Raw genomic sequence first — 24,782 nt, forward strand, 5'->3', positions numbered from 1 at the left:
TCCTGCAAGGTGGAATGGGACTTGAGCGTGATCAGCCCTTTACAGAATTGGGCGTCAGATTAATCTTCATATTCACACACAACTCCCAATAATGTCAGTGGGAATAAGAAGTAGTGAGAGGAGAATTAGACCCGTTAAACTGCAAAGCAGATGGATTTGGTCCCAATGGCTCTTCTAAAATAAAAGGAAAAGGCTCAAATGCACAAATAAAATCTGTTTGTAACTGAGAGCACAAATATAACTTCATTCATACCTGAACCTACACGTATGCTGAGGTAAAGATGATGCCATCAAAGTTAGCAAACAGAATTAGAGTATGTCTCTATATATTTGTCAGCTTAATTGCTACCCAATCAATTATCTCTATCATTAATAACAAAGCCAATGGTTTAGCAGTGTCTGTTCCCAGCATAGAGCTGATGGCCAGATTTTTATTTTTTCTTCATTCAAGCATCTTCTAGCATTTCTATTTTGCTTTCATCAAGTATAAAGGGCGAATAGAAGTCTTTGCTCTTCATGTGTGCCTCCAGACCCTGAAAATATAGGAAAACAACATGCAATTAGGTTGTAAACACATCAGACTTGGTTAACGTTGTTATTTTTAGTGCATTTAGTACTGGGGAAGGGTGACTCACAGCCCAGGAGGCTAAAGATTTTCTGTCTAAAGAAACAAAGTACAGACAAGCAGCCCCAACTTCCCCTGCAATATGTTACAAAGCTGAACCCCAGGTTTCCACAGTGATGCAAAGGGGCTTAGCCACCAAGTGTCCAGTAAAGTCAGTGGGAATGGCACAGCTCAACCCCCTTGCAACAGACCTCCAAGGGTGCATCTCCAAGAGGAAGGAAGGTGTGTTCTTAACGCAGGTTAGTTAACACATGGTAACTAACTCCAGGCAAAATTCTAGTGAAGACAAGGCAGTTTGTAGTTAACATGCGTTAGAAGGAAGAGTTTAACCCTAGGCTCCCTCATAGTCTTTAGCTATGTCTACACAGTAGCCGAGACAAGTAATTCCCAGCTGGGGTAGACGACGCACATGTGCTAGCTCTGCGTGAACTAGTGCGCTAAAAACATTACGGTGTTGCCACAGCAGCATAGACACATCTGCCTTTACCGCAACCTATGAACATGGGGTAAAACTACAAACTGCTCTGTCTTCACTAGGATTTTGCCTCAAATTAGTTGTCCTGCGTGACTTAACATGAATTAAGAACACACTTTTTTTCTCCCCTTGTTAAGACAAGACCTAAGTGTTTACAAATACCCTCTAGGAGCTTGTCTACCCCTAAATGCCACAGGGTAGACACTACCTATGCTGACAGGAGGGCTTCTCCCAGAGGTGTAGGTAATCCACCTCTCTGAGAGGTGGTAGCTAGGTCGATGGAGGAATTCTGTCAACCTTGCACTGTCTACACTGGGAGCTAGGTTGGCATAGCTACGTCACGGGGGGGTGGATTTTTCGCATCCCTCAGCAATGCAGCTGGCTCAGCCCATCTTCTTAGTATAGACCAGGCCTGAGAAAAGTCTGTTTCACCATGCTGCTCTCTGGGTCCCATCAGTAGCTCTTGTGGGGCTATTTCCTATCCTACTTATCCCAGATAAAGCTGTATGCTGCATGGCCTGCCTCCTTCACGCTGCTATATCATTCTAGGCCGCTTCCCCTTTCTTCCACACCAGGCCCTGGCTAGAAACACAGAAAGAAAGCCTCTCCCACATGATTTTGTAAGTAGTGAGGGGAAGAGAGAATCTCCCCCCCACCAAAAAAAAAAAGGTTGTCCTACAAAGACTATCAGTTTCAGGAGCAAGACTCCACAGATTTCTTCTGAAATCCAGTCTCTCCGAAAGGCAGAGCGTATACCAAGCAGTGTTGTTGCTAAGTATTATTTGCTCACTATGGGCGAGATACTTATCTGATGTAAACTCGTGTGCAGAATTACCCCATCTGAGGATTTGGCCTGATGAATTTATTAATCATCATATTTTGCACATCCAGAAAGCTTTTAGTCAGAGGATCTCAAAGCATTTATAAGTCAAAGTCTCACAGCTCCAAGGGAGGGAGGTATTAGAAATCTCACTTTACAGATGGGTAAAACTGAGACACACGGAGATTAAGGGATGCAACCAATGCCATACAGTTAGTCAGTGGCACAGCCAAAAACATAAGGCAAAAGGTCCTGAATCTCAGACTCCTTCGGCTAACCATTACCATATTTCCAAGCAACTGCAAGGTGAAGAAACCTGTTTTTTCAACAGGAAATACACACACACACACACACACCATTAAAAATATCTGCAGAGACAATTATACTCACCTCTCCAAAATAAGACACTAATGGAGAAATCTCACACAAAGCAGGAGGATCTTCAGTTCCCGATAAACTAAAGAATAAAACACAGGATTAATCTTTCTCTTTATATGTCTGTACAATGCTAGCATCCTTGAGAGAGCTCACAGAACAGAACAGGCTACACCAAAGGGGCAAGAGTAAACTCATCAGAGTTTAAGCCCAGGTCCTGTGACAGTTCGAACCTGGATTATGGGTAAATAGGAGGAGTTAACGTTTCCTGGCTACTTCAAATCAAAATAAACAAATGCACGCAGATTTTGACGATGTGCTTTTCAACTAATATTAACCGCTTCTGGGTTTACTGGACTATGAGATGATGAAACAACAGACCCCCCCGCCCCCCATGGTAAAGTTTGTGTGAATTAAGTGTGAGAAAGGAAGCACCTGAAATGGGGATTGTTATATAGTAGCTGACAACCAGATGTTAGTACCCAACAGAACAAAAACACTGCTATACAATGAGAAGTATTGGGGCCCTGTTCAGAACAGCTGGTGCAGATCGGGTAACTTACACCTCTGCGCTGCTGGCTAAGCCCTTAATGCCAAGAGAAAGAATGACTGCAACAAAGGCAGTATTACTGCTAACGTTCCCTGTGTCAGGATTTCTATCCTGGGGGTCAGCTTTAAATCCTGCCAGAGCTCCATGGGGGTGTGGAGGTGAACTACTGACTCAGGACTCTCCTTGACAGCCTTGGCCATGCCCCCTTTCCGTACAGCATCCCTGACATTTGCGGATGCATGGGCCCCTACACAACCTTGGCATAACTCCGGTTGTGGGCACTCTACACTGCTGCAAACTCAGCCCTCGGTGGATGTTCCGTCAGCAGAAGCTTCTGCCAGAGTTTATGCCTATGGGGGTCTCGACCCCATTAAGGGTATCCGTACACTGGCTGCCCTGTGACCTGCACCCAGCACTCATTCCACCTCCCATGATTAAGGCTGCGTGTTTGTTACAGAGGTCGTGGAAGTCACGGATTCCGTGACTTTCCACAACCTCTGTGAAATTCCACAGCTGCAGTGGCCAGCATGGCTGACCCCGGGGCCAGCCACCCCGGCCGCTGCTGGAGCCACCCCGCAGCCAGCCGCTCGGGCGGCCCTGCAGTCAGCCGCACCAGCCGCTGCTTGGCAGCCCCGGGCAGCTAGCCCCGGGCAGCTGGCCCCATGTTCCCCCAGAGCAGTGGCCGCTGGGACGGGACCCGGACCTCCCCCCCTCCCCGAGTGCAGTGGTGCCCCAGGGTCCCTCCCCCAGTGCAGTGGCGCCCCCCCCAGTGCAGCAGGGCTGGTGCAGTTAAGATTTAGTCAGGGGTGTTTATAGTAAAAGTCAGACAGGTCACGGGCAGTGAATTTTTGTTTATTGCCCGTGACCTGTCCATGACTTTTACTAAAAATACCGGTGACTAAATCTTAGCCTTACACGTGAGCTCTGATCACTAATGCAGCAGGAGCAGTAATCAGCATTGATCTCCAGCGGCATGTTAATGAAAGGCCTGGTGAAGGACAAGAACCACACCCACCACTGCAGGAAATTCTACCCCAAGAAGTGACAAATTCCGTGCAACAGCGTAAAATGCCACAAACCAGCCCAGATTCGGTAGCGACTGGGAGGGAAACAACAGAACATGTCACAGAGGGGCTCACTTGAGTTTCTCTGGTATCCTGCTGCCATTTTCATCCAGGAATCTGGCTCCAGCCTTCAGAGCCCAGCGGTAATGCTGAGAAAGGAGGGACCGCCGAGCTGCGGTCGGAGTGTCTGTGTTGGCTGTGTCTGCATTTTTTAACGGCGAGAACTCCTCTTCCCTCAAAACTTCAAATGCAACAAAATTCCTATCAGAGAAGAGGAGGGGTCAGGAAAGAGAGAAAAAGCTTAATATGGGTCCTCTCTTGATGGTACAGACACTTACAGATTTCACAGGGTGGGGGCTTACCCTGGGTAGGACTGATGTAGCATAGCCCCAGCAGAATGAAGCCAGGCTTAGCCCCCTTCCCCTGGTGGACAGTGAATGAACACAAGGGTCATGGGATGGGAGCACAGGAGTAAAGGGGAATGTAAGGGCAGTTTGGACAGGAAGTTTGTTGTGAAGAGAGCAGGTGACAATTCTACAGAGCTCCCAGGCAGAAGGCCTAGGGGAGAGAGACACCTTCAGGGTGCAGCAGCCTGCTGGCTGGGAAGCCCCTGCTAGAAGGGTGATAAATAAGGGACCGTGAGCCCACAGGGTGGGTTACAAGCAGGGGGAACAGAGGCAGAAGTAAGGCCGGAAGCTAGGCTGGGTAAGCCCTGCTACACTGCACATGAAAATCTGTTATGAACAAACAGGTCCAACTGAACTCCGAGCCCGTTTTTTCTAAACCAAGAAACTGTCATAGTAAATTAGGTTTCTTTCCTTAGGAGGGGGCTGGGGTCAGCAACGCTAGTCCTGGTTACGAACAAGCCACCTGCACAATACAGTCAAGCAGAATATTAAGTGTGTGTCTACACAGCTGTGGAAGGAACCGCCCAACCTGGGTCGGGGATCATGCTAGTGCTCTAAGAGCAGCTGTGTAGACAGCGCTTTGACCTGGTGTCTCAGGCTGGAGGTTGGGCACTAAAGCCCACCTCTGCTCTAGGATTCAGAGTCCGAGCTCCAGCGTGAGCGGCAACATCAAATCGCTGTCTGCCCAGCTGTCTAGCCCCCGCCCTGCTAGCCTGAGTCTATTGAGCCAGGCTGGGAGGCTCGCTGCCGTGGGCTGTGTAGACATATCCTACAAAGAGCTGTTTTTCAGTAATGGGAAATGCGAACAGAATCTCCCCAAAGCAACACCTGCATAGTTTTGCATTTCAATCTGTCAATGCATTCTGCCACAGTTAAAAATCATCGCTTATAATTAGCCCTTTCACAGCTTGAAACTCAGATCTGTTTTTGGAGCAGAATTATTTTGCCATCGTGGTATACTGGGTTATTTTTGTCGAGTTGCTCAGTAGGGCTAGGCAGTGCACACGGACTTGTTTGTGTCAGCAGCCCTCCAGGAATACTTGTTTATTAAAAAATAACGCCCCCAAAAAACAGGATTTCCATGGACTGTGCAAGCAGCTGTATGGCGCAAACAGCTGGATCAAACTTCGGAGAGCTCAGTCCTAAATTAAATCCCTTTAATAGAAATTGATTTAAAAATCTAAAAACAAGAAGCCACCACACTCAGGCCGAGGTTCCTTTATATTTATATTTCAACCTGGAGTGAATCTCCAGCAATTGGGGGGGGAGGGATAGCTCAGTGGTTTGAGCATTGGCTTGCTAAACCCAGGGTTGTGAGTTCAATCCTTGAGGGTGCTATTTAGGGAACTGGGTAAAAAAAAACTGTCTGGGGATTGGTCCTGCTTTGAGCAGGGGGTTGGACTAGATGACCTCCTGAGGTCCCTTCCAACCCTGAGATTCTATGATTTAGTGCTGAATTCTAGACCCAGGAAAAAAGAGTTTAGAATAAGAATGATGGTAGATCCTTGAGCTATTAAGTGCAACTCCCTTTCCCTCCAGATTAATGCTACATTAAGACTGATTTTTTACATGCATTAAAAAGTCAGGCAACATTTATTGTTCCAACAGCAATTGTAACTTGGTCATACAATCCTTAAATAATGTGTGTTACGGCTGTATATGGTGCTAATTGAATACCTGGGCTTAGTGTGTGTGTATAATCTAACAGAGTCACAGTTGCCACAGGGACCGCAATTCTAGATGGCCTGACTTTTGTGGGCTTACAACCTCATGGCTGAGAATTTAGCAAATGTAGGCTTTGCATGGAATTTCCTTGTTTCACGTATGAGACGAAGACCCACGCCACCAGATAACACCCAGTGGAGCGTGCAGTCATTCATTTGCAGACATTCAAAGCCAGGTTCACAGGTGCTGGGGCTATGTGCTCCAGAACACAGCACGCCCAACAGGGCATGTGAAATATGAAGCTGGCAGTGCCTGGGCCATCGCAGTATTGGGGGACCCCAGCAGATGTAGCAGTCTTTTCGCCAGCCTCCCCAATGTCACTTTCAAAGTCCACGCTACCCGTAAAGGCGTGCTGCAACCTACAGTCAAAGAGAATACTGAGAAGGAAAAGATTGACGTCTGCCACTAACTTAGAGAACTGGAACACATCAAACACAAACTTCTCCAGCTTTATCCCGTTTGGCTTTAGCGGCTTTACCAGATTTCCCTCCTCGTCGACGTAGGGCACCTTCTTTATGGCTATATGCTGCTTCAGCTGGGGCTCAAATTTCCTGCCAGGGTGAAAAAGGAGGAAAACCAGGTTCATTTACTTCATACCCAAAACACGGGCAGGGGAAATCTCAGGTCTCAGAAGCAGACCGCTTATTACTACTATTAGCCGTACCTCGGGATTACTGAGTGCCATTCATTCCAAAGCTCTTTACAAACAGATAAATAAATTGTGCCTAAGGATCACTTCACTGACCACAGAAATGCAGCCACCTCTGTGGGGAAACGTGGCAGCCATTCTGGGCCACCAACACTACACAACCGGCAGGAAGAGAAGAAGAATTCTGTGTCCAATTGAAACTCCAGGAAGTTTTTTAAAAAAGTAACTGCCAGAGCTGGAATCTGACCAGGAACCTTAATTCCACCGGCTCTTTAGTGAGCCCAGGCCAAAGCCAAAGATCCTTCCTCAGACAAACCTACCGCTGACCTCCATAAAAGCTCTGCCCGACTCCAGGCTGAACAGAAATGAAATAAAGCTCACTGGATTTGTCTCCACCTATTAAACAACCTCAGTGTTGCATCTCACCCAAGGAGAGGGGCCCTCTGGCAGCGTAGTGTCCCCAGCACTGTGCTGGGCCAAGGGAAGAGTGACCCTTAGTGAATCGCCAGCATCGCTCTTTGGGGCACCCAGGGGTTCCTTGGACACCTCCCTCCCCAACTCGAGGGGCAACACTCACTCTTGCCAGAGCCCGGTAATTCTGCCCCATCCCTTAACTTTATGATGCAACCATTGGAACCCATGGGTGCGACTCCTTAATCTGCCAGAGGTCACTGCTGGGCTGTGCGGATCTCTCCCTCCGTCTAGCCCCAAACATGCCTAATCCCTCTCGGCCCAGGTAGGTTCACTTTCTTAAGAAGATGAAGTAACCCCAGTGATTCCATCAACAAGCAAAGGCTCCCTGCTCAGGGCCTGATATGAAACTAATCAGGCAGTTATTCTGCTTAGGTTCAGGAACTCCAGGCTACAGGAATGCCCAGATCTGACATGCAATCAGAGAGCACAAATTCGCAATAACAACCGGGAGAGAGAGGACGAAAGGGGGAGGGGGAAATAAAACCAACCAGCCGCCAAGTTTAACTAAGAGCTGGACTGAACTTGCACCGGCGTCACTGACTTGATCTGGAATTGATTCAGTGACACCAGAGCAAATCCCTAAGGTAAGTGCCCTTGAACAGGTTTAAGCTGCCGTTACCCCCGTTTAGCATAATTCGGTCATTACCAGATTGAGCTAAACTGAGCTTTTGCACGGATGTAACTAAGGTGATTTGGTTACACCAGTGCGGGCAACCGGTGAGTAGAAGAAGGTGCTGGGGACTTCAGCGGATGCATCTGTTTTTCACAGAAGGGGGCGGGGAGATTATCCCATAACAGAAGCCTAGAAACCACAGCCGGCAGGATAGGTTCTGCCATGGATATTTTCAGTCCAAATAGCAAGCTGGCAGGTGCAGCGGAACTTACTGTGCCACTGTCTCGAGGAAGCCGAGCGTGAAGAAGTGATTGCAGATATTGCCGGCACTGTACACCAGCCGCCCATCGGGACTCCGCATCTGGGCGGTCTCTAGGCTGATCTCGCTGTATTCCACCACCTGATAGACCCCGTCCACACGGCACACTATCCCGACAGGCTCTGTGGGATAGGCCTTCTCCACCACCTGCAGCCACAAGACAGAGGATATGGGGAGCAGCCAGGAGGCAGGGATTCCATTGGCATTGCTGGGGGCTAGTGCAAACCCTGTGGGAAAACTCGCACGCAGTGAGGTTCTGCTAAGCGCTGATCTTCAAATGCCATAGCAGCACAACAAAGGGGACATCGCAGCATTGGTGGTGCATTTTGCCCTCATGAATCTGGCTTCTTAGACAGTATTCAACCAGTTTACGAGCCAAAGCATGTGGAAGAAAATGCAATGCTCAGCGAGAACAGAGTATTCTTCGGCACATTTTTCCTACCAAGGGCCTTTCATTTGACCCAACATGAAATGCAAAATATTTCTAGTCACTTCCTTTAAGATCTTTATCTATGTTAACACTTTTCATTGCATGCTGCCCAAATCTCTTTCAATAAAGTGTCAAGGGCCTGCTGCTGTACTGTCACAAAAACATGCTAGCTTTGCTCCATCTAACTCCCCACTAAGGGAGCATCTAGTCTGGTGTATTTGTAAAAGACACCCCAGTGTACACAAGCCCCTGGTCTCTGAAGGATCTCTGAAGGAAGAGCAGGGAGTTAGAAAAGAAACAATTTCAGGTTGTAATTTCCCGTGCAATTTGATGAAGCCCATAAAATAATCTGAACGTGATTGACATGGCAACTTGTGGAAAGGGCACAGGGCTTTATATCTGCACCCACAATGGTACAAACTGGATGCAAGATTCACCACTGGTGCAGCTCTCCCGGTGGGATCAAGATGGAAGCTGCATGGACAGGTGTCACCTGAACTCCGCTGAGCCGCGGTACACACCCCAGAGCCTTGGTATGCATGAACAGGCACGCTGGGGGAGTGGTCCAACATCAGCATCACCTCACCTTAGCACCGCAGTCTGCCCCTTTAGACACGCAGAAGCCGATGAAGACGGGATCGGCCATTTTGACGAGGATATTGTCCACACAGTACACATGGATATACTGGATACCGCGCCGCTCCATGTCATCCAAGATCTTGTTGTCCACTAGAGCACGATATAAGCCGCCGTTGCCATCTGGAATGCAAAAGAAAGAGGGGGCCCCATTTCCTTAATGTCCAGCCACTCAAACCACGCGTTGACTGACTGCAGACGCCACATGCCCTGAACAATCTATAACAAGGAGGGTTTTTCTAGTGGTTAAAGCACAGGACTGGGAGTCAGCTCGGATGCATTTTACTTCTGGCTTTGCCCCGGACAAACTGCATGACCTTGGGCAAGTCAGTTTGCTATAGTGCCTCAGTTTCCCCATCTGTAAAATGGGGATAGTGACGCTGACCTATGCTACAAGAGGGGTTTCGGAGCTTTGTTCACTGACATTTGTGAAGTGCTTTGAGATCTTTGGAGGCAAGTGCCTCAAAAGAATTAAACAGAGGCGGAGAAATGACAGACACACCCCTTGTCTTCCAAAGCTTCAGACTCTGCCACAGTTAAAATACAGCTTTAAAAAAAATTGGTGTGGTTTTGGCCTGCTGCCTTTTTACAGTAGTGTTAAAGAACAGTCGGATTTTCCCTTTAACTGTGTTGTTTTTTGTACGAGGCACCTTGAACACTTATGCAACATACACATCAAGTGGATCATCCTCACTTGGCTACAGCCTTTACAGCGCTCCAAAGAGCTCCCGGGGAAGCCAGCGCTACACTCGGCATTGGAGGAGATACCCCTGCAGCAACACAGGCTTGGCACATCACTTCCCCGGATTTGCTGCTTCTTTTAATCACGCACAAGCTGGGCACAGGAGGCCACTGTGTGTGTTTTAAGGTGATAGTTAGACTTTGCTGGAATTTTCCTTTGCTAGAAAACAAACATGTTTCCCAGACACGTGATCACTCCCCAGCCTGACAGCATTTCTCTCTGGGGTTTGCAGCTGAATCGATAGCACTGACTGGAGCCCGGCACAGCATAGGCGGGGGATGGCCCAGCAGCCCATACACAGCTCTGCTGATGGCCTTCAGTCCTGACATGCAGCACTTCTGTTATAATCCTGCCTCTCCTCCATTCGCATCCCGCACACATACAGCTCTGCCAGTGTGCCTCATCCCTGCCTTGCACCAGCCCCTGCTCTTCCAGTCCGGTCAATATTTCCAGACTGTGCTAAAGGGTCTGCGATGTGGGTGAACTCCCAGCGCAGTGAGATCATCACGCTCGGAACGTTTACCGCATGCATTTATCTGAACCCCCAGGGCGAAGCTAATCAGGAGCATTAATATACGTAGCAGCAGGGAGTCCCCTGTGTGCCCAAGAGAGGGGCTGAATTTCAACACACACTCCCCTCCTGTGACTATAATGCGCAAACTGCAGGGTACCTGGTGCCATGGCAACTTTCCCCTTCTGTTCCAAGATGGCTTTCCCATCAAACGTTACAGCTGGCAGCATCCTCTGCTCAAACATGATCACATTGGTCTTATCCAGGTTAAAGTAATCGTGTTCTATGAAGAACGTCTCTGTTGGCCCCAGTGTAAACTCGCTTGTCATGATGTACCTACGGGAGAACAGAAGCTGAACAGTCAGGATGAAATGCAGTTAATACACACACACACAGAGCAAGATATACCCTTACAGAAAAACCCTATAGACCAGGGATGGCCAACCTGAGCCTGAGAAGGAGCCAGAATTTACCAATGTACATTGCCAAAGAGCCACAGTAATACATCAGCAGCCCCTCATCAGCTCTCCCCTTCCCCAGCACCTCCGCCGATCAGTGCCTCCCCCTCCTTCCCTGCACCTCCTGATCAGCTGTTTCGCGGTGTGCAGGAGGCGCGGGGAGAGGAGGGGGAAGGAGTGAGGGCACGGCAGGCTCAGGGGAGGGGGCGGGAAGGGGTGGAGTGCGGGCAGGGCCAGTGGCAGAGCCAGGGGTTGAGCAGTGAGCACCCCCAAGCATATTGGAAAGTTGGCGCTGGTAGCTCCAGCCCCGGAGTTGGTGCCTATACAAGGAGCCGCCTATTAACTTCTGAAGAGTCGCATGTGGCTCCGGAGCCACAGGTTGGCCACCCCTGCTATAGACCAAACTTAATAAAGATGTAATCTATAGGGACTTTAAATAACCTACAGCATTTCATACAGAATCATCTCTCTGCTACTGATCTTAAACTTCTACAGAGAGGTTCCATTACTGGTCAATTCTATAGGATCTCTACAAGGAATAGTATAGGCCTGAATTTATACTTTGACCATAGTTAAACACGCCCCTGTCCAAAAATGAGTTGGACTCCCGTGCCTTAGAGGGTCAGTTAGCAACTGAGGTAAGGGACCAAAAAAGCCTCTTTGCCTTATCAAACGGATATCATGAAAGGGAGGAAGAAGGGTTCAAAGTGGGTTTTGCGCTGTGCCAGGTCTTAAGGGCCAGTGATGAATTTTCAGTAGCTTGAATCAAAGCTTTCCTGTGCCTCTTTACTGCCAGAGAAATACAGCAATATTTTCCAACCTCACAGCTGTGTGTGTGGGTCCCCCCCCCCAGTTTCTTTATTCCTCTCTCGCCTTCTTTCTCCTCCCTCTCCATTATCTTCCCCTCCCTTTAATTTTCTTTTCTTCCTTAATACAAGGATGCTGAGTGCTCATTTTCCTGAGTTCCCCCCTTAGCAGCTCTGCAACTCCCACTACTATCCTCCAGGGGGTCTCCTTCCTGCATAGCAGACCAGCCACCCCAGCACTGGTCAGCCCAACGTCCATACATACATGGGGCTTACTTCTCCCGGACCGCAGCATAAACTGGCCTCCAGGTTTGGTCTACTGCATTTTCCAACGATCTCCTTCATCATGAACAGAGCACCAGGCAAACGCCAGATGGGATCAACTTCGATTTTACATTCTAAGAATAACGGGCCTGATTTCCAGAGGTGCTGGAGCCGCAAGCGCTCACAGATCCGGTCCAATACACACAGTGTGAGATATACTTCCACTAATAGGGCATTAGCTCTACGGCAGAGCAACCTACAGCACCATGCTGTTTAGGCAGCACCTGGATTACGGCCCAGGGACATTTCTGTGCCTCTGCTTTGCCTGTGACCAGGCAGTGAGGTGACAGTGACAAGAACCCTGCTTTTATTTTAAGGACGAACTGCTAGCAACAACTTGTTCCAAGAATTGCACAGTCAGTGCTCTCCCTCTCTCTCTCCCCCCCACCCGCCCACCCACCAACACAATTATCTTTTTGCATGTTGCACATTTAGACTGTTTTGAAACCTTGAGGTTTTGGAAAAGGAAATAAGCCAGTGGCAGTCATGGGATCACGAGTCCAGTTATAAATAAACCACCTTTAAAGTCGGCGGCATTTCAAGGCTCCCATCTTTGGCAGTGTACTATTTAGGGCTGCTCCTTTCACGTTTGTGCAACGACTTGCTCGGGTCACCCCAAACTGGGAGCTACCGTATTGCCACTCAGCTTCTGCAAGAGTGAGCTTTGTTGTGTCTGTCTTGCCAGCAAACCCTTCAGGACTCTGCCAGTTCAAACTGGCCTTGCGGTAACAATCAGTGAACCCCAATTCCCGAGCTCCCCAGATATGTCCTTCTGCAGCGGTCAGTCCCTCTCACCGGACACTCACAGAAGTTTGCTACCTCCGAAAGGAGAGGGCACACATGAGCTGGTTAGCTGGAGACCCGCACTTCACTAAAACAGGACTGAGATGGTTTTGTGATAAAACAAGAATAAAGTTTACTAACAACAGCCATAGGTGCAAGTGATTTCAAGTAGGAGTGAAAGAGATATGAAAGGTGACAAGCCAAACACACTTTCTACAGACTAAAACTTCAGCAAGTTACAAGCTTTGTTAAGCAGGATTCTCACCTATAGTTAGTTCCCAGAGACCTCAATCTCATTGGCTGAAGGATCCACCTTTCTCAGATTTCAAGCGCTCTGGCCTCGTGTTTCTCAGGTGATGGATGCCCAAATGGCTTTCTGTTTCTGCTGTACCACGTATACTCAATATCATGCTACCTACCATGGGATGGTACATGTCGTGCCGTATTTCTTGCCGGCAAGCTGCTCCAGTTTGCGGATTCTTTCTGCCTGGATCTGATACAGGGTCTTACCACTGGGCAGCCCCACGCTGTACATCCCCTTGGGATAGGCCACGCCCAGGCGGGTCCCTTGCCCTCCAGCCAGGAGCAGCACCGCCACTTTGCTCTGTGAGATCTGACGGAAACCTGCTTGGGACAGAAATGGACGGATCAGCAAACAAAAAGAACAAGTGCTCTGTACACCTCTGTAGGGGCACAGTGCTGTACAGACAAGAATTAAGCTTCACCATCTCCACGTGATAGGGATGTACCATTCTCCCCGTTTTTAGGTCAGGATATTGAGGCACGGAGAAGTTAAGCAAGTTCTCAAAGGTTCCGTGTAACGCCACACCCCTTGGTGGGCCGCCAACGGCATGGATTGAACCTCTGACCTCCTGATCTTAAAGCATGAACCTCTAGTTGGTGCTGACATTTGTACAAGTATGGTAAAGTGCTTTTCTTCTTGGGGTGCTGTCTGCAAGTTACCACAAATGGGCAACACCCAATACAAATCAAATGCAAGGTGCCCCCTTGTGGCAAACGCTGAAATCTGCAGGAGAAAGGGGGAAAGCCCAGTGTATTGCTGTGCTCTATCAACTCTGCAAAGTTACAAAGAGTAACATCTTGCTTTTGACGCCAACACACAGCGAACAGACACACTGAATAAGGAGCCATTTTTTTCCTGACCACTTTAAACCTGAAGAAAAGCAACCCGCTCTCCAAATTTGTGATTAGAAGGAAAAGCCCTGTGGCTGTCTTGACATTATCTCACCTTGGCCAGCATCACAACACAAAGCAAAGATTCAGCTTCCAACAGTAAAAGCAACGGACAAAACCCCTCACTGGTGTCAGTGGTGTTACTGTACATGAAAGATGCACTGGGCCCATTGGCTATGACTTTGCTGCCAGTTCTTTGTCCATGGTTAGAAGGCTCAGATCCACCATGGTGATATATTCAGGCAGAGGGGGATATTACCACTTCCAAAATAGCTAGTAATGCCAAAACAATAGCACTTAAGAAAGCTAATTACACAACACTGTAATTGCATACCATGGTGTCACTGTTCAGCACACTGCACTTAAAGGGACACCACCCCAAGGGTGAGAAGACACATCTCGGCACACAGATCACTTTTCCAGACCGCAATTAAGCAAAAACTGTACAACAACCCATAATAAGGTCCAATCACTTTGAGCGTTTACGCGAAGTTAAACTCCAAATGGGACAGTACGGAAGTTAAGAAAACCCATTTCCTCACTGGAGCAGAAAATGGGAATGATGGGGCCTTTTTACAATGCTCAGCAGGCCCCCAAATGCATTTGCTCCCCCTCTTATGGATCCCTCCTTGCTGCTACCCACTTTCATCTTCTCTCAGCTTCTTCCTTCGAGGCCACTCTCTGAGCAGTTCTCTCCCCCACTTCCTCTCTGAGCCACAGTGAACCACTGTCCCAGATTTCAAGGCTGGAAGGGACTTGGTGCTCATACACTCTGGGGAACACAGGCCGGAGGATTTTGCTGAATTAATTCCTGTTTGAACTACAGCTTCTCTTTTAGGAAAAGAGCCCAACTAGGCTTAAAAATCGTCAGTGATGGAGAATCCACCACAACCCTTGGTAAGTTATTCCAATGGTTATTTATCCTCACTTGACTTTCACCGGGCAAGTGCCTCCCTTTGCCAATGTGTAAAAAGGAGTTTCCAACCTGAGCGGAGGTGGGTGTATAAGAATTCATTGAGGCTGACAGAGCCTGACATAAATGCAAAGAAACGCTAGGTCTGAAAATGAAAGGTCCTTATTCCGCTCTCAGCTGGCCTGCCCTCCCCTCTGTTTTTCACCCGCCCGTTGCGTGCTGAGGTATTGCTAGCTGTGCTCTTTCAGACTGCGTGCTCTGTACAACAGCAAGCAAGGCTAAGCTCAGCAAAACGAAGGCTAGACCCAAGTGAAAGAACAGATGAGCTATGTAAATAAGGTTCCTGCTTTGGGGATTTTTAGCTCTGAGGGCAGGAGAAGCGTGCATGTGTTCATTCTCCACTAACCTCCTCTAGAACGGGACGCTCTTTTATTTAAACTTCTTATGTCCCTCTCAGAAAAGAAGGGATGTGATACTGACTAGTGCAAAACTCTAGACACAAGCCGACCAGCTTTAATTGCGGGCAAAACTCATGAAATACTGTGTGGCCACTGTGATGCTGGCAGACCAGGTGCCAGCTCATGCCAAAGCCCCAGGCCAATTCACTTGTGTATTAGTATAGATTAAAGTGGTTATGAATTGCATAGAATGTACTTGGTGTTTAAACTTCATGAAAATTAATGGGATGTTACATGCATTGATCTCACTTATCTGTATCCTGTTCTAATGTAATGGCAAACATTTCCATTTTGTATACCTCTGTAACTAAATAACTGATCAAATGAGAAAGACGACTTGTGTAATGCAGATGAAGAACTTTAGCAGGATCCACCTTTCTCAGAATTTGAAGGCAAATGATCACTGTGTGTGATGGCCAGAAATCTAAGACTCCTCTCTGGCCACCAATCAAAGAAAGAGCCCACCTGGATGGTGACCCTGTCAGCTTGTTTTCTCTGAGAAGAAAATATAAAAGCAGGATTCAGGGGAAGATCCTGTTTGGACTCTTACAGAGGTGGGTACCGGATGCAAAGCAGAGACAATTTGGGTACCCTGAAAAGACTTTGGGAAACAGGCAATTTATTACATCTTTGCCAGCATTTGGAATTATAGACTGTGACTCACCTGTATATATATTTTACCTCTCAATAACTCTCATTTCTTTTTCTTAGCTAATAAACCTATAGTTAGTTTTCTATAAAATTGGCTGCCAGCATCGTCTTTGGTGGGAGATCTAGAATATGGCTCTACCTGGGTGAGTGACTGGTCTCTTGGGACTGGGAGTAACCTGGAAATATTTGTGATGTTTGGTATAAGTGACCATGTATCACGGAGTCCAATTTGTCGGGGTGGCCAGATAGACTGGAGACTGCCAGTGACTACATGGTAACACTGTTTTAGTGATCTAGGAGTTCACATTTGGTACTGGCGTGGTGAAATCTAATTATAAAACACACCAGCAGTTTGGGGTGTCCGCCCTGCTTCTGACAGTCTGTCCTGAGGCAGGCACTCATGGTCATGAGCATGACAATCAACACTGGACTCTGCTACGCACAGTTCTAGACACAAGCTGACCAGGTTCAACTGCAGGCAAAAATCATGAAATACTGTGTGGCCACGTGGGGTTGGGTGATGGCTTTAAAATGGACAAAGAGGTCAGCGTTGAAAACAGAGTCTGTGGGGGAAGGGAGATCATTCCCAGAAATTGGAGGTAGACCCTTAGGCCTGGTCTACACTCAGTTTTTGTACCAATTTAACTATTTCAGTAGTTAACCAAAATAATTAATTGCTACAAGCCCTTGTGTGGATGCAGTTATATTATACCCATATAAAGATGCCTTACCGCAGTATAATTTTTCTCCCTTCCCTTACAGGAATAAACTATACTGGTATAAGTACCTTTATACCAGAATAGCTACATCCACACTGGGGGATGGGGATGTGTGTACCACTTAACTATACCAGTACAGTTAAAGCACCACAATTTGTGTGTGTGGACAAGGCCTTGCAATGCTGGTGCAGCGATGATCAGAAAGGCAAAGGCCTTAGACTAGCCAGTTCATTGAGTTTTCCCTATCACTCTTCTGGAGAGAACAAGATAAAGCATAAGGCTTGATTACAGCAAGACAAACAAATGGTGCATGGGAACGTACCAAATGCTAAGCAAGCAGAGAGCGCCCTTCCCTCTGTTAGCACTCTTGTGTTTAAGAACTTGGCTGGATTTGTCAGCCTAATTATCTGCAAACAAATTAAAAAACAATAGCAGATGGACTCAGGCTTGGAGCCTCAATGCAAGGCCAAGATGGGCTGCAAATGTCAGTGCCATAACGCTGAAGGGACGTCCGTGCAATGACTGAACAAATGCCATAAAACAACAGTGTAAGAAACTCTCGCAGGTGTCGCCTAATAGGGACGTTAAAGAAAATGGACGTATATTTACCAAATATAGGTAGAAAACTCCCTGTGCACATCTAATTGGCTCTCAACATTGTTTTCCTCTGGCAGCGATTATTCTCTTTATGATGTGAGCGAGCGTCTGGCACATATGGTGGCACAGCTTGCTGCATGGGTCTAGCTTACTGATACCTGAGTGAGAAGAGTAACTAAGGGAACAGCAGCGCATAAAGAAGCATATCTCCTTTCACACGGGAGCTGGCATCAAACTAGGCCAGTTCAATGAGCATTTGAGGCGGCAAAGGGCTGCATCTGCAGCGTTCTGCCCCTGCTCCCATAGTGCCTTGCACTGAACATCGGCTAATCTAAACCTTTAGCAAAACTGAGCTGTACATATGCACACCTAGGCAGGATTATTCTATGCAAGAAGGTTCCTAAGATAGCACCTCCAAGTAGAGAAGCAGCACATTTAGCGTTCAATTCCAGCTCAAGTATTTACATTTTGCCTTCACAAATTCCTTCCAGCATTGATCAATATTGTCTCCTTGTGAGCCCCCATCTTATCCATCTCTTGTCTTATACTCAGACTGTCAGCTCCTTGGGGCAGGGACCGTCTTGTTCTGGGTCTGTAGAGCGCCTAGTACAATGGGGTCCTGCTTCATGACTAGGGCTCCCGGGCACTACCGTAATACCCATAAATAACAACCAAGGTATTCTTCACTCCCCTCCTAGAAACGCAGCAAAATGGTGCTGCTGACGCAGAATGGACAGTGGACGAGAAGCTGGATAGGAGTCAGCAGTGTGCCCTTGTTGCCAAGAAGGCTAACAGCATATTGGGCTGCATTAGTAGCAGCGTTGCCAGCAGATCGAGGGAAATGATTATTCCCCTCTATTCGGCACTGGTGAGGCCTCATCTGGAGTATTGCATCCAGTTTTGGGGCCCCCACTACAGAAGGGATGTGGACAAATTGGAGAGAGTCCAGCGGAGGGCAATGGAAATGATTAGGGGCCTGGGGCACATGACTTACAAGGAGAGGCTGAGGGAACTGGAGTTATTTAGCGTGCAGAAGAGAAGAGTAAGGGGGGATTTGATAGCAGCCTTCAACTACCTGAAATGGGGTTCCAAAGGGGATGGATCTAGACCAGGGGTCGGCAACCTACGGCACGCGTGCCAAACACGGCATGCGAGCCGATTTTGAGTGGCACGCAGCTCCCTGCCGCAGTCCCGGCCCCCAGCCCCACTCAGCCCCCCCGCCCACCGCTCTCCCCTGTGGGGGCAGGAGGCAGAAGCTTGGTCCTGCAGCAGCCAAGCTTCCCCCTCCCTGACTTCTTCCCCAGCGTGGCGCTTTCCTGCCCCTCCTCCTCTCCTTCCCTGCGCCGATCAGCTGATGGCCCTTGCGAGGGGGAGGGGGAGGAGTGGCAGCGTGCTTGCTGCTCCGTAGAGGAAGCAGAGAAGAGGTAGGGACGGGCCTTGGGGAAGGGGGTGGAACAGGGAATATCCCTTCCAGCCCCCTGCCATGAGCCGCTCAGGGCAGGGGGCTGGGAGCACCCCCACGAGCCAAGCACCCCAACCCTCTGCCCTGACCCCTGAACCCCCACACACACACCCAGCCTTCTGCCTTGCAAATCCACACACCCCCAGCCCTCTGCCCTGACCCCTGAACCCCCCCACACCCCCAGCCTTCTGCCCTGCACCTCCACACACCCCCAGCCCTCTGCCCTGACACCTGAACTCCCACCCACACCCAGCCTTCAGCCCTGCACCCCCACACACTCAGCCCTCTGCCCTGACCCCTGAACCCCCACACACACCCAGCCTTCTGCCCTGCACCCCCACACACCCCAGCCCTCTGCCCTGACCCCCCCACACCCCCACTTCCCTCTGCCCTGAACCCCCACACCCCCCCAGCCTTCTGCCCTGCACCCCCCACACACCCCCAGCCCTCTGCCCTGACCCCTGATCCCGGCCCCAGGTCTGGGGTCCTGACTGCCGGCCCCTTGCCAACCGGCGTCCCGGCCACAGGCCCCACTCAGCCCGCTGCCGGCCTAGGTGAACAGAACCCCAGGCTGGCAGTGGGCTGAGCAGGCTGGCGGCGTAAGATCAGCATTTTAATTTCATTTTAAATGAAGCTTCTTAAACATTTTGAAAACCTTGTTTACTTTACATACAACAATAGTTTAGTTATATAATATAGACTTATAGAGAGAGACCTTCTAAAAAACGTTAAAATGTATTACCAGCATGCGAAACCTTAAATTAAAGTGAATAAATGAAGACTCGGCACACCACTTCTGAACGGTTGCCGACCCCTGATCTAGACTGTTCTCAGTGGTGGCAGATGACAGAACAAGGAGTAATGGTCTCAAGTTGCAGTGGGGGAGGTCTAGGCTGGATACTAGGAAACACTATTTCACTAGGAGAGTGGTGAAGCACTGGAATGGGTTACCTAGGGAGGAGGTGGCATCTCCTTCCTTAGAGGTTTTTAAGGTCAGGCTTGACAAAGCCCTGGCTGGGATGATTTAGTTGGGGATTGGTCCTGCTTTGAGCAGGGGGTTGGACTAGATGACCTCCTGAGGTCTCTTCCAACCCTAATCTATGAATCGGATAGCTGCATTCTAAGGGGTACTGAAGCAGCACAGGGCTTTATCCTGCTCCCCTTGAATTCATTGGAAGTTTTGCCATTGACCTCAGTAGGTGAAGGTCCTGTTCTTTGCATCGGCTCCCCACTGAAAGCAGAATCCAGAGCTATATGGGCCCGTGGTGCCCGTGCGCCACCAATATTTAAGAATGTGGGCCCAGCTCCACCAATGTTTGGGCTTACCGTGCATTGGGGGGCCCAGTGCTTCAGGGGGACATGGGATCCAGGGCAGCCTGGGGGGCAAGCGGGGGGCCTGGCACCAGCAGCAGGGAGCAACCCGGCCCCAGCCCGCCCCTGCTCCGCCCCCTCCCCACCCCATTCCATCTCTTCCCCCAAGCGCCTGCCCCTCCTCTTTCCAGCTTCCGCCCCCTCCGAGTGACGCTGGGAGCCGGCGGGGCCGGGCGGGCTGGGGGTGACAGTCCCAAGCGGGTCTCTGTGACTGAATCTGTCACCGGACGTGCTGAATTTACCCTTGAGCCCATTTTCCCTGCCAGCTTGGGACTCCAGAACCCAGTCCTGGACCCCACGGTCCCCCTGAAGCGCGGGGCCCCCCAAAGCGCAGGGCCCGGGGCAGTTGCCCCGGTCTGTCCTATGGACAGGACGGCTCTGCTTGGACCCGTTCTGGGCACCACCAAAAATTATATAAAGCTGACGCCCATGTTGGTGACCCCTAGTTCTTGTGTTATGAGGAGCAAATAACACTTCCTTATTTACTTTCTCCACACCAGTCATGATTTTATGGATCTTAATCATATCCCCCCTTAGTCGTCTCTTTTCCAAGCTGAAAAGTCCCAGTCTTATTAATCTCGCCTCATACGACAGCTGTTCCATACCCCTAATCATTTTTGTTGCCCTTTTCTGTACCCTTTTTATTTATTTTTTTCGAGATGGGGTGACCACATCTGCACGCAGTATTCAAGATCCAGGCGTACCATGCATTTATATAGAAGCAATATATTTTCTGTCTTATTTTCTATCCCTTTCCTAATGATGCCCAACCTTCTGTTAGGGAGAGATTTCACCTTCCCCTCTGCAAAAGGGGTGTGCGGGGTGTCAGTGACTGGGCTCCTGTGCATAAAACCCAGCGGAATTCAGAGGAGTAACCAGGCCCAGAGGGAGGGGAAGGAAGGACCCAAGTCCACCAGCATCGGCCCCAGCAAGGTAAGAAGTAGCAGAGCTCTGGGTACGCAGCTGAGCCTAGGGGAATGGGTAAGACCAGTACCGGGTTTGCCATGGCGCCAGGCCCACGCTGCAAAGGGGCCCCGGCCCGCTCTTCTCCGCCCCCCGCCCCAGCTCCTGGGGCTCCTGCGGCAGCCAAGCTCCCCCCTCCCCCGCCTCTTCCCCTTAGCGTGCTGTGTTCCTGCCCCTCCCCCTCCCAGCGCTTCCCCCGCCGCCGAACAGCTGTTTGCTGGCGCGAGGGAGGGGGAGGAGCGGGGCCACAGCGCGCTCACTGCTCGGTGGAGAAGGCAGAAACGAGGTGGGGGCAGGGCCTTGGGGAAGGGGGTGGAATCGAGGCATACCCCCCAAGCGCTCCACACCCCAACCTCCTGCCCCAACCCTGAGCCCCCTCCTGCATCCTAACTCCTGGCCAGATCCCACACCCCAACCCCCAGCCCGCTCCTGCACCCTAACTCCCTCCCAGACCCCGCACCCCCAGCCCTGAGCCCGCTTCCACACCCTAAGCCCTGGCCAGACCCCGCACCCCAACTTTTTTTCCTTTTTTTTTATAAAGCGCTCTTATCCAAAGCGCTTTACAATAGTTAGCTAATGGTACAAACAATATTTGGAAAGATCATTAAGTGGTCCGCCGAGACCCTCAGTGATTTTCAAGTGGTCTGTGGAAAAATAAGTTAGACTACAAAAACAATCAAGGTACCTCACTTTATTTTCATTTACTTGCTTTTACTTAGAGGAGGAGGAGGAAGAAAAAAAGAATGAAAAACGGGGATGGGGAGATAAGAGAGAATGTTCTTTTTCTTGGCTGGGTCCCAAGGAGGGGCCCCCAAAATGAAGCTGAGGAGAGGGCTAGGGGGCCCCCACTAACTCTAAATCCACCACTGGCTGTCACGTCACCTGGGCTGGGGATACTGTCTCGACTGATCCCCACAGTCTCCAACCTACCTGGGCAGTACAGCAGACATGGCCCTGCACACTAACTCCTCTCCGCTCCCCAGCCCACCCACCACTTGCTTCCCCCCCCCCCCCCCCCGCCCACTGCTTAAGGCTTAGCCCTCTCACTTTTAAAAATGATCTTTGTTCTCCAACACCTTCAGTTGGCACCTTGCAGGGGAGGGGCCCAGGCCATCAGTTGCCAGGCGACAGGGTGTCAGCCATTCTCTGTGCAGACAGCGTCACACCTGCCTAGGGCTCTGCAATAATCACACCCCCTTATCCCACCACCGAGATACTTAAGAAATGCATAGGGGAAACTGAGGCACCCACACAGTATTCAGCGAAAACATTAAGAACATCCCCACTTCGTCACACTGGAGGAGGGGCAGCTCAGTGCAGAGAGAGACTAAGAGAATGGGCTAGAACCAGGGAGAAGGTAGGTACCCACTCTATGTGGGCAGAGGGGATCCTGTTTACCCCCCTCCCCAGCCCTAATGTACTTGCAGTTTACCCCCGACCCCTCCCTTGCTCCAGCGACCAACCTTGCTGTCTGGGTTGACAAAAATCAATTATTTAAAAAAAAAAATTAAAAATTGGATTTTTTGTTTAAATCAGATTTTTTTTGATAAAATGCTTTTTGAGGAAAAAAACTATCTAAAGATAGATTTAATTAAGATACATTATAGCTCAAAGATCTCTCATCGTGGAATAAAGTGACAAAGAGTCCGGTGGCACCTTATAGACTAACAGACGAATTGGAGCATAAGCTTTCGTGGGTGAATACCCACTTCATCGGATGGGTATTCACCCACGAAAGCTTATGCTCCAATTCGTCTGTTAGTCTATAAGGTGCCACAGGACTCTTTGTCGCTTTTTACAGATCCAGACTAACACGGCTACCCCTCTGATACTTGGCATCATGGAATAGGGATTATAAATTCTAATTCTATAGTATGAGATAATATATTCATGTAATGTTTAGGAAAAGTTTTGTAAATGGGTTCCAATAATTCATGGATTAGGGACCCAATTTTATGGGGTTCCAGGGGCTTCTGTATAGATTATTTAGGTTAATCTTTCTATCTACCCAATGAGACTCAGTGCTCAGTCTAGAAGATACCATCAGAGATGCTTAGTTTTGCTGTTCTCAAACTGTGGACTTGTGTCTCCAGAGCTAATATGCTTGTTAACAGCAAAAATGTTTTAAAATAAAATAAATAATATCTAGAGGTGAGAAATAACAGACCTCAACCCTATTGTCCCTCTGCACATTTGTGTTCACAGAATCAATCCCTTACACCTCTCTCTAAAAGTGAAAAGTTTCAAAAAGTTCAATGAATAGAAGATTGTTGGGGGCGGATAGATCTGGACCAGGAGACGAAGTCCGGAGATGAATGTGAGAAGGGAGGGACGTATGCTTTTTTGTTAAAATATTCTGTGTTTGCTGTTGAAGAAAAAAAATCCAGAATACATAATGTTGTTGTTTTAGTTAAATAAAACAATTGAAATGTCTGTCTGGTGATGTTCTCCTCCGAATACAGCCTGGCAAGAAAATCCTCCAAATATTAATGATTAACCTGTTGAACTGGAGATAGTTCATCTCCCAATGACTTCATAAATATCTGCTTCAATTACCTTTGGTAAATGAAATAACCAAACAATCGTTCATTTTCTGATACAGCTCTAAAACTAACCTGAAAAGTTTTCAAAAGAAATCACTTTAAAAATGTATCGTGGGTACCTACTAAAAATGAAACCTACATCTATCCCTGAGTTGTGAAGAATATGTATTAAGATTATAACCACCACCAAGAATGCGCTTTTATGTAGAAAACCATGATTCAATCGAGTCTTCCTGACTGTGCTCTTGCCCCTGGCCCCTTCATTCCCCAGGGGGCCCACAAATATGCTTAGCCAGGCCCACAAAAAGTGAATCCGGCCCCATGGGGGTGCCCCTGAGGACACAGGGCCCGGGGGAGGAGGTCTGAGGGTCCGAGGCGAAGCCCGCCCCGCTCCCGGCAGCAGGACTCTCGCCCCGCTCGCTCACCCACCTTCCGCTTCCCATCGTGCCAGCGTGGCCGGCTCGCTCCGGCTGACGCTGCCCAGGAACTCGGCCGGGACCGGCTCCATCCTGCGGCCCGAGCGCTCCGGGGGCCCCAGCTCCGCAGCGCGAGCCTCCGCCGCCGCCCGCCGGCAGTGCACGCCCAGCTCCTCCGCCGGCAGCAGCGCCAGGGCCGCCCGCAGCGAGTCGCGCTCGGCCGGCGCCAGCTCGGCCCAGAAGCGCAGCAGGTGGGACTGGCCGGCCCGCGCCAGCCGCGCTCGGAGCTCCTCCAGCGGCGCCATGCCCGGCTCGGGACGCGCCCCGGGAGCCGGCTCCCGCCCCTGCGCCTTTGCTGCGCCTCGCTCGCCGCTGGGAGCCTGCCCTGCCTCGCCCCCGGCCGCTGCTTCCTGATCCGGGCGGGGCGGGGATAAGCAACGCTGGGGCCGGCTGCAGGAGATGGGGGTAGGCGGGGAAGACGGACTGCCAGGGGAGTGGGGGACCCCGGGGGAAGTAGGGGCAGAGGGGGTGAAAGCTACCAAGAGAGAGAGGTGTCTTTCTCTGGCTGCCTGGTCCAGCTCAGCGCTCCCTCCCCCAGCTGTGCTGTTAAAGGCAGGGTGTAGCCCAGTGGGTCTCAACCTTACCAGACAACTGTCCCCCTGCCAGGAGTCTGATTTGTCTTGTGACCATCCCCCCGAGTTTCACCTCA

General features: G+C 49.7%; 1 protein-coding gene across 1 annotated transcript; it reads right to left on the reverse strand.

Moving 5' to 3' along the window:
• Positions 1–201: 201 nt before the first annotated feature.
• On the reverse strand, positions 202–24,378 carry UAP1L1 (UDP-N-acetylglucosamine pyrophosphorylase 1 like 1). The gene is made up of 9 exons (XM_065418797.1): positions 24,087–24,378; positions 13,206–13,410; positions 10,576–10,751; positions 9,113–9,285; positions 8,050–8,243; positions 6,452–6,592; positions 3,985–4,170; positions 2,311–2,377; positions 202–533 (listed from the first exon to the last, which is right to left on the reverse strand). Exons 1-9 carry the CDS (start codon positions 24,376–24,378, stop codon positions 447–449), a joined length of 1,521 nt encoding a protein of 506 aa, XP_065274869.1. The 3' UTR covers positions 202–446.
• Between the last annotated feature and the right edge of the window lie 404 nt (positions 24,379–24,782).

Source organism: Emys orbicularis, chromosome 18 (assembly GCF_028017835.1).
Source record: "Emys orbicularis isolate rEmyOrb1 chromosome 18, rEmyOrb1.hap1, whole genome shotgun sequence".
Classification (NCBI taxonomy): Eukaryota; Metazoa; Chordata; order Testudines; family Emydidae; genus Emys; species Emys orbicularis.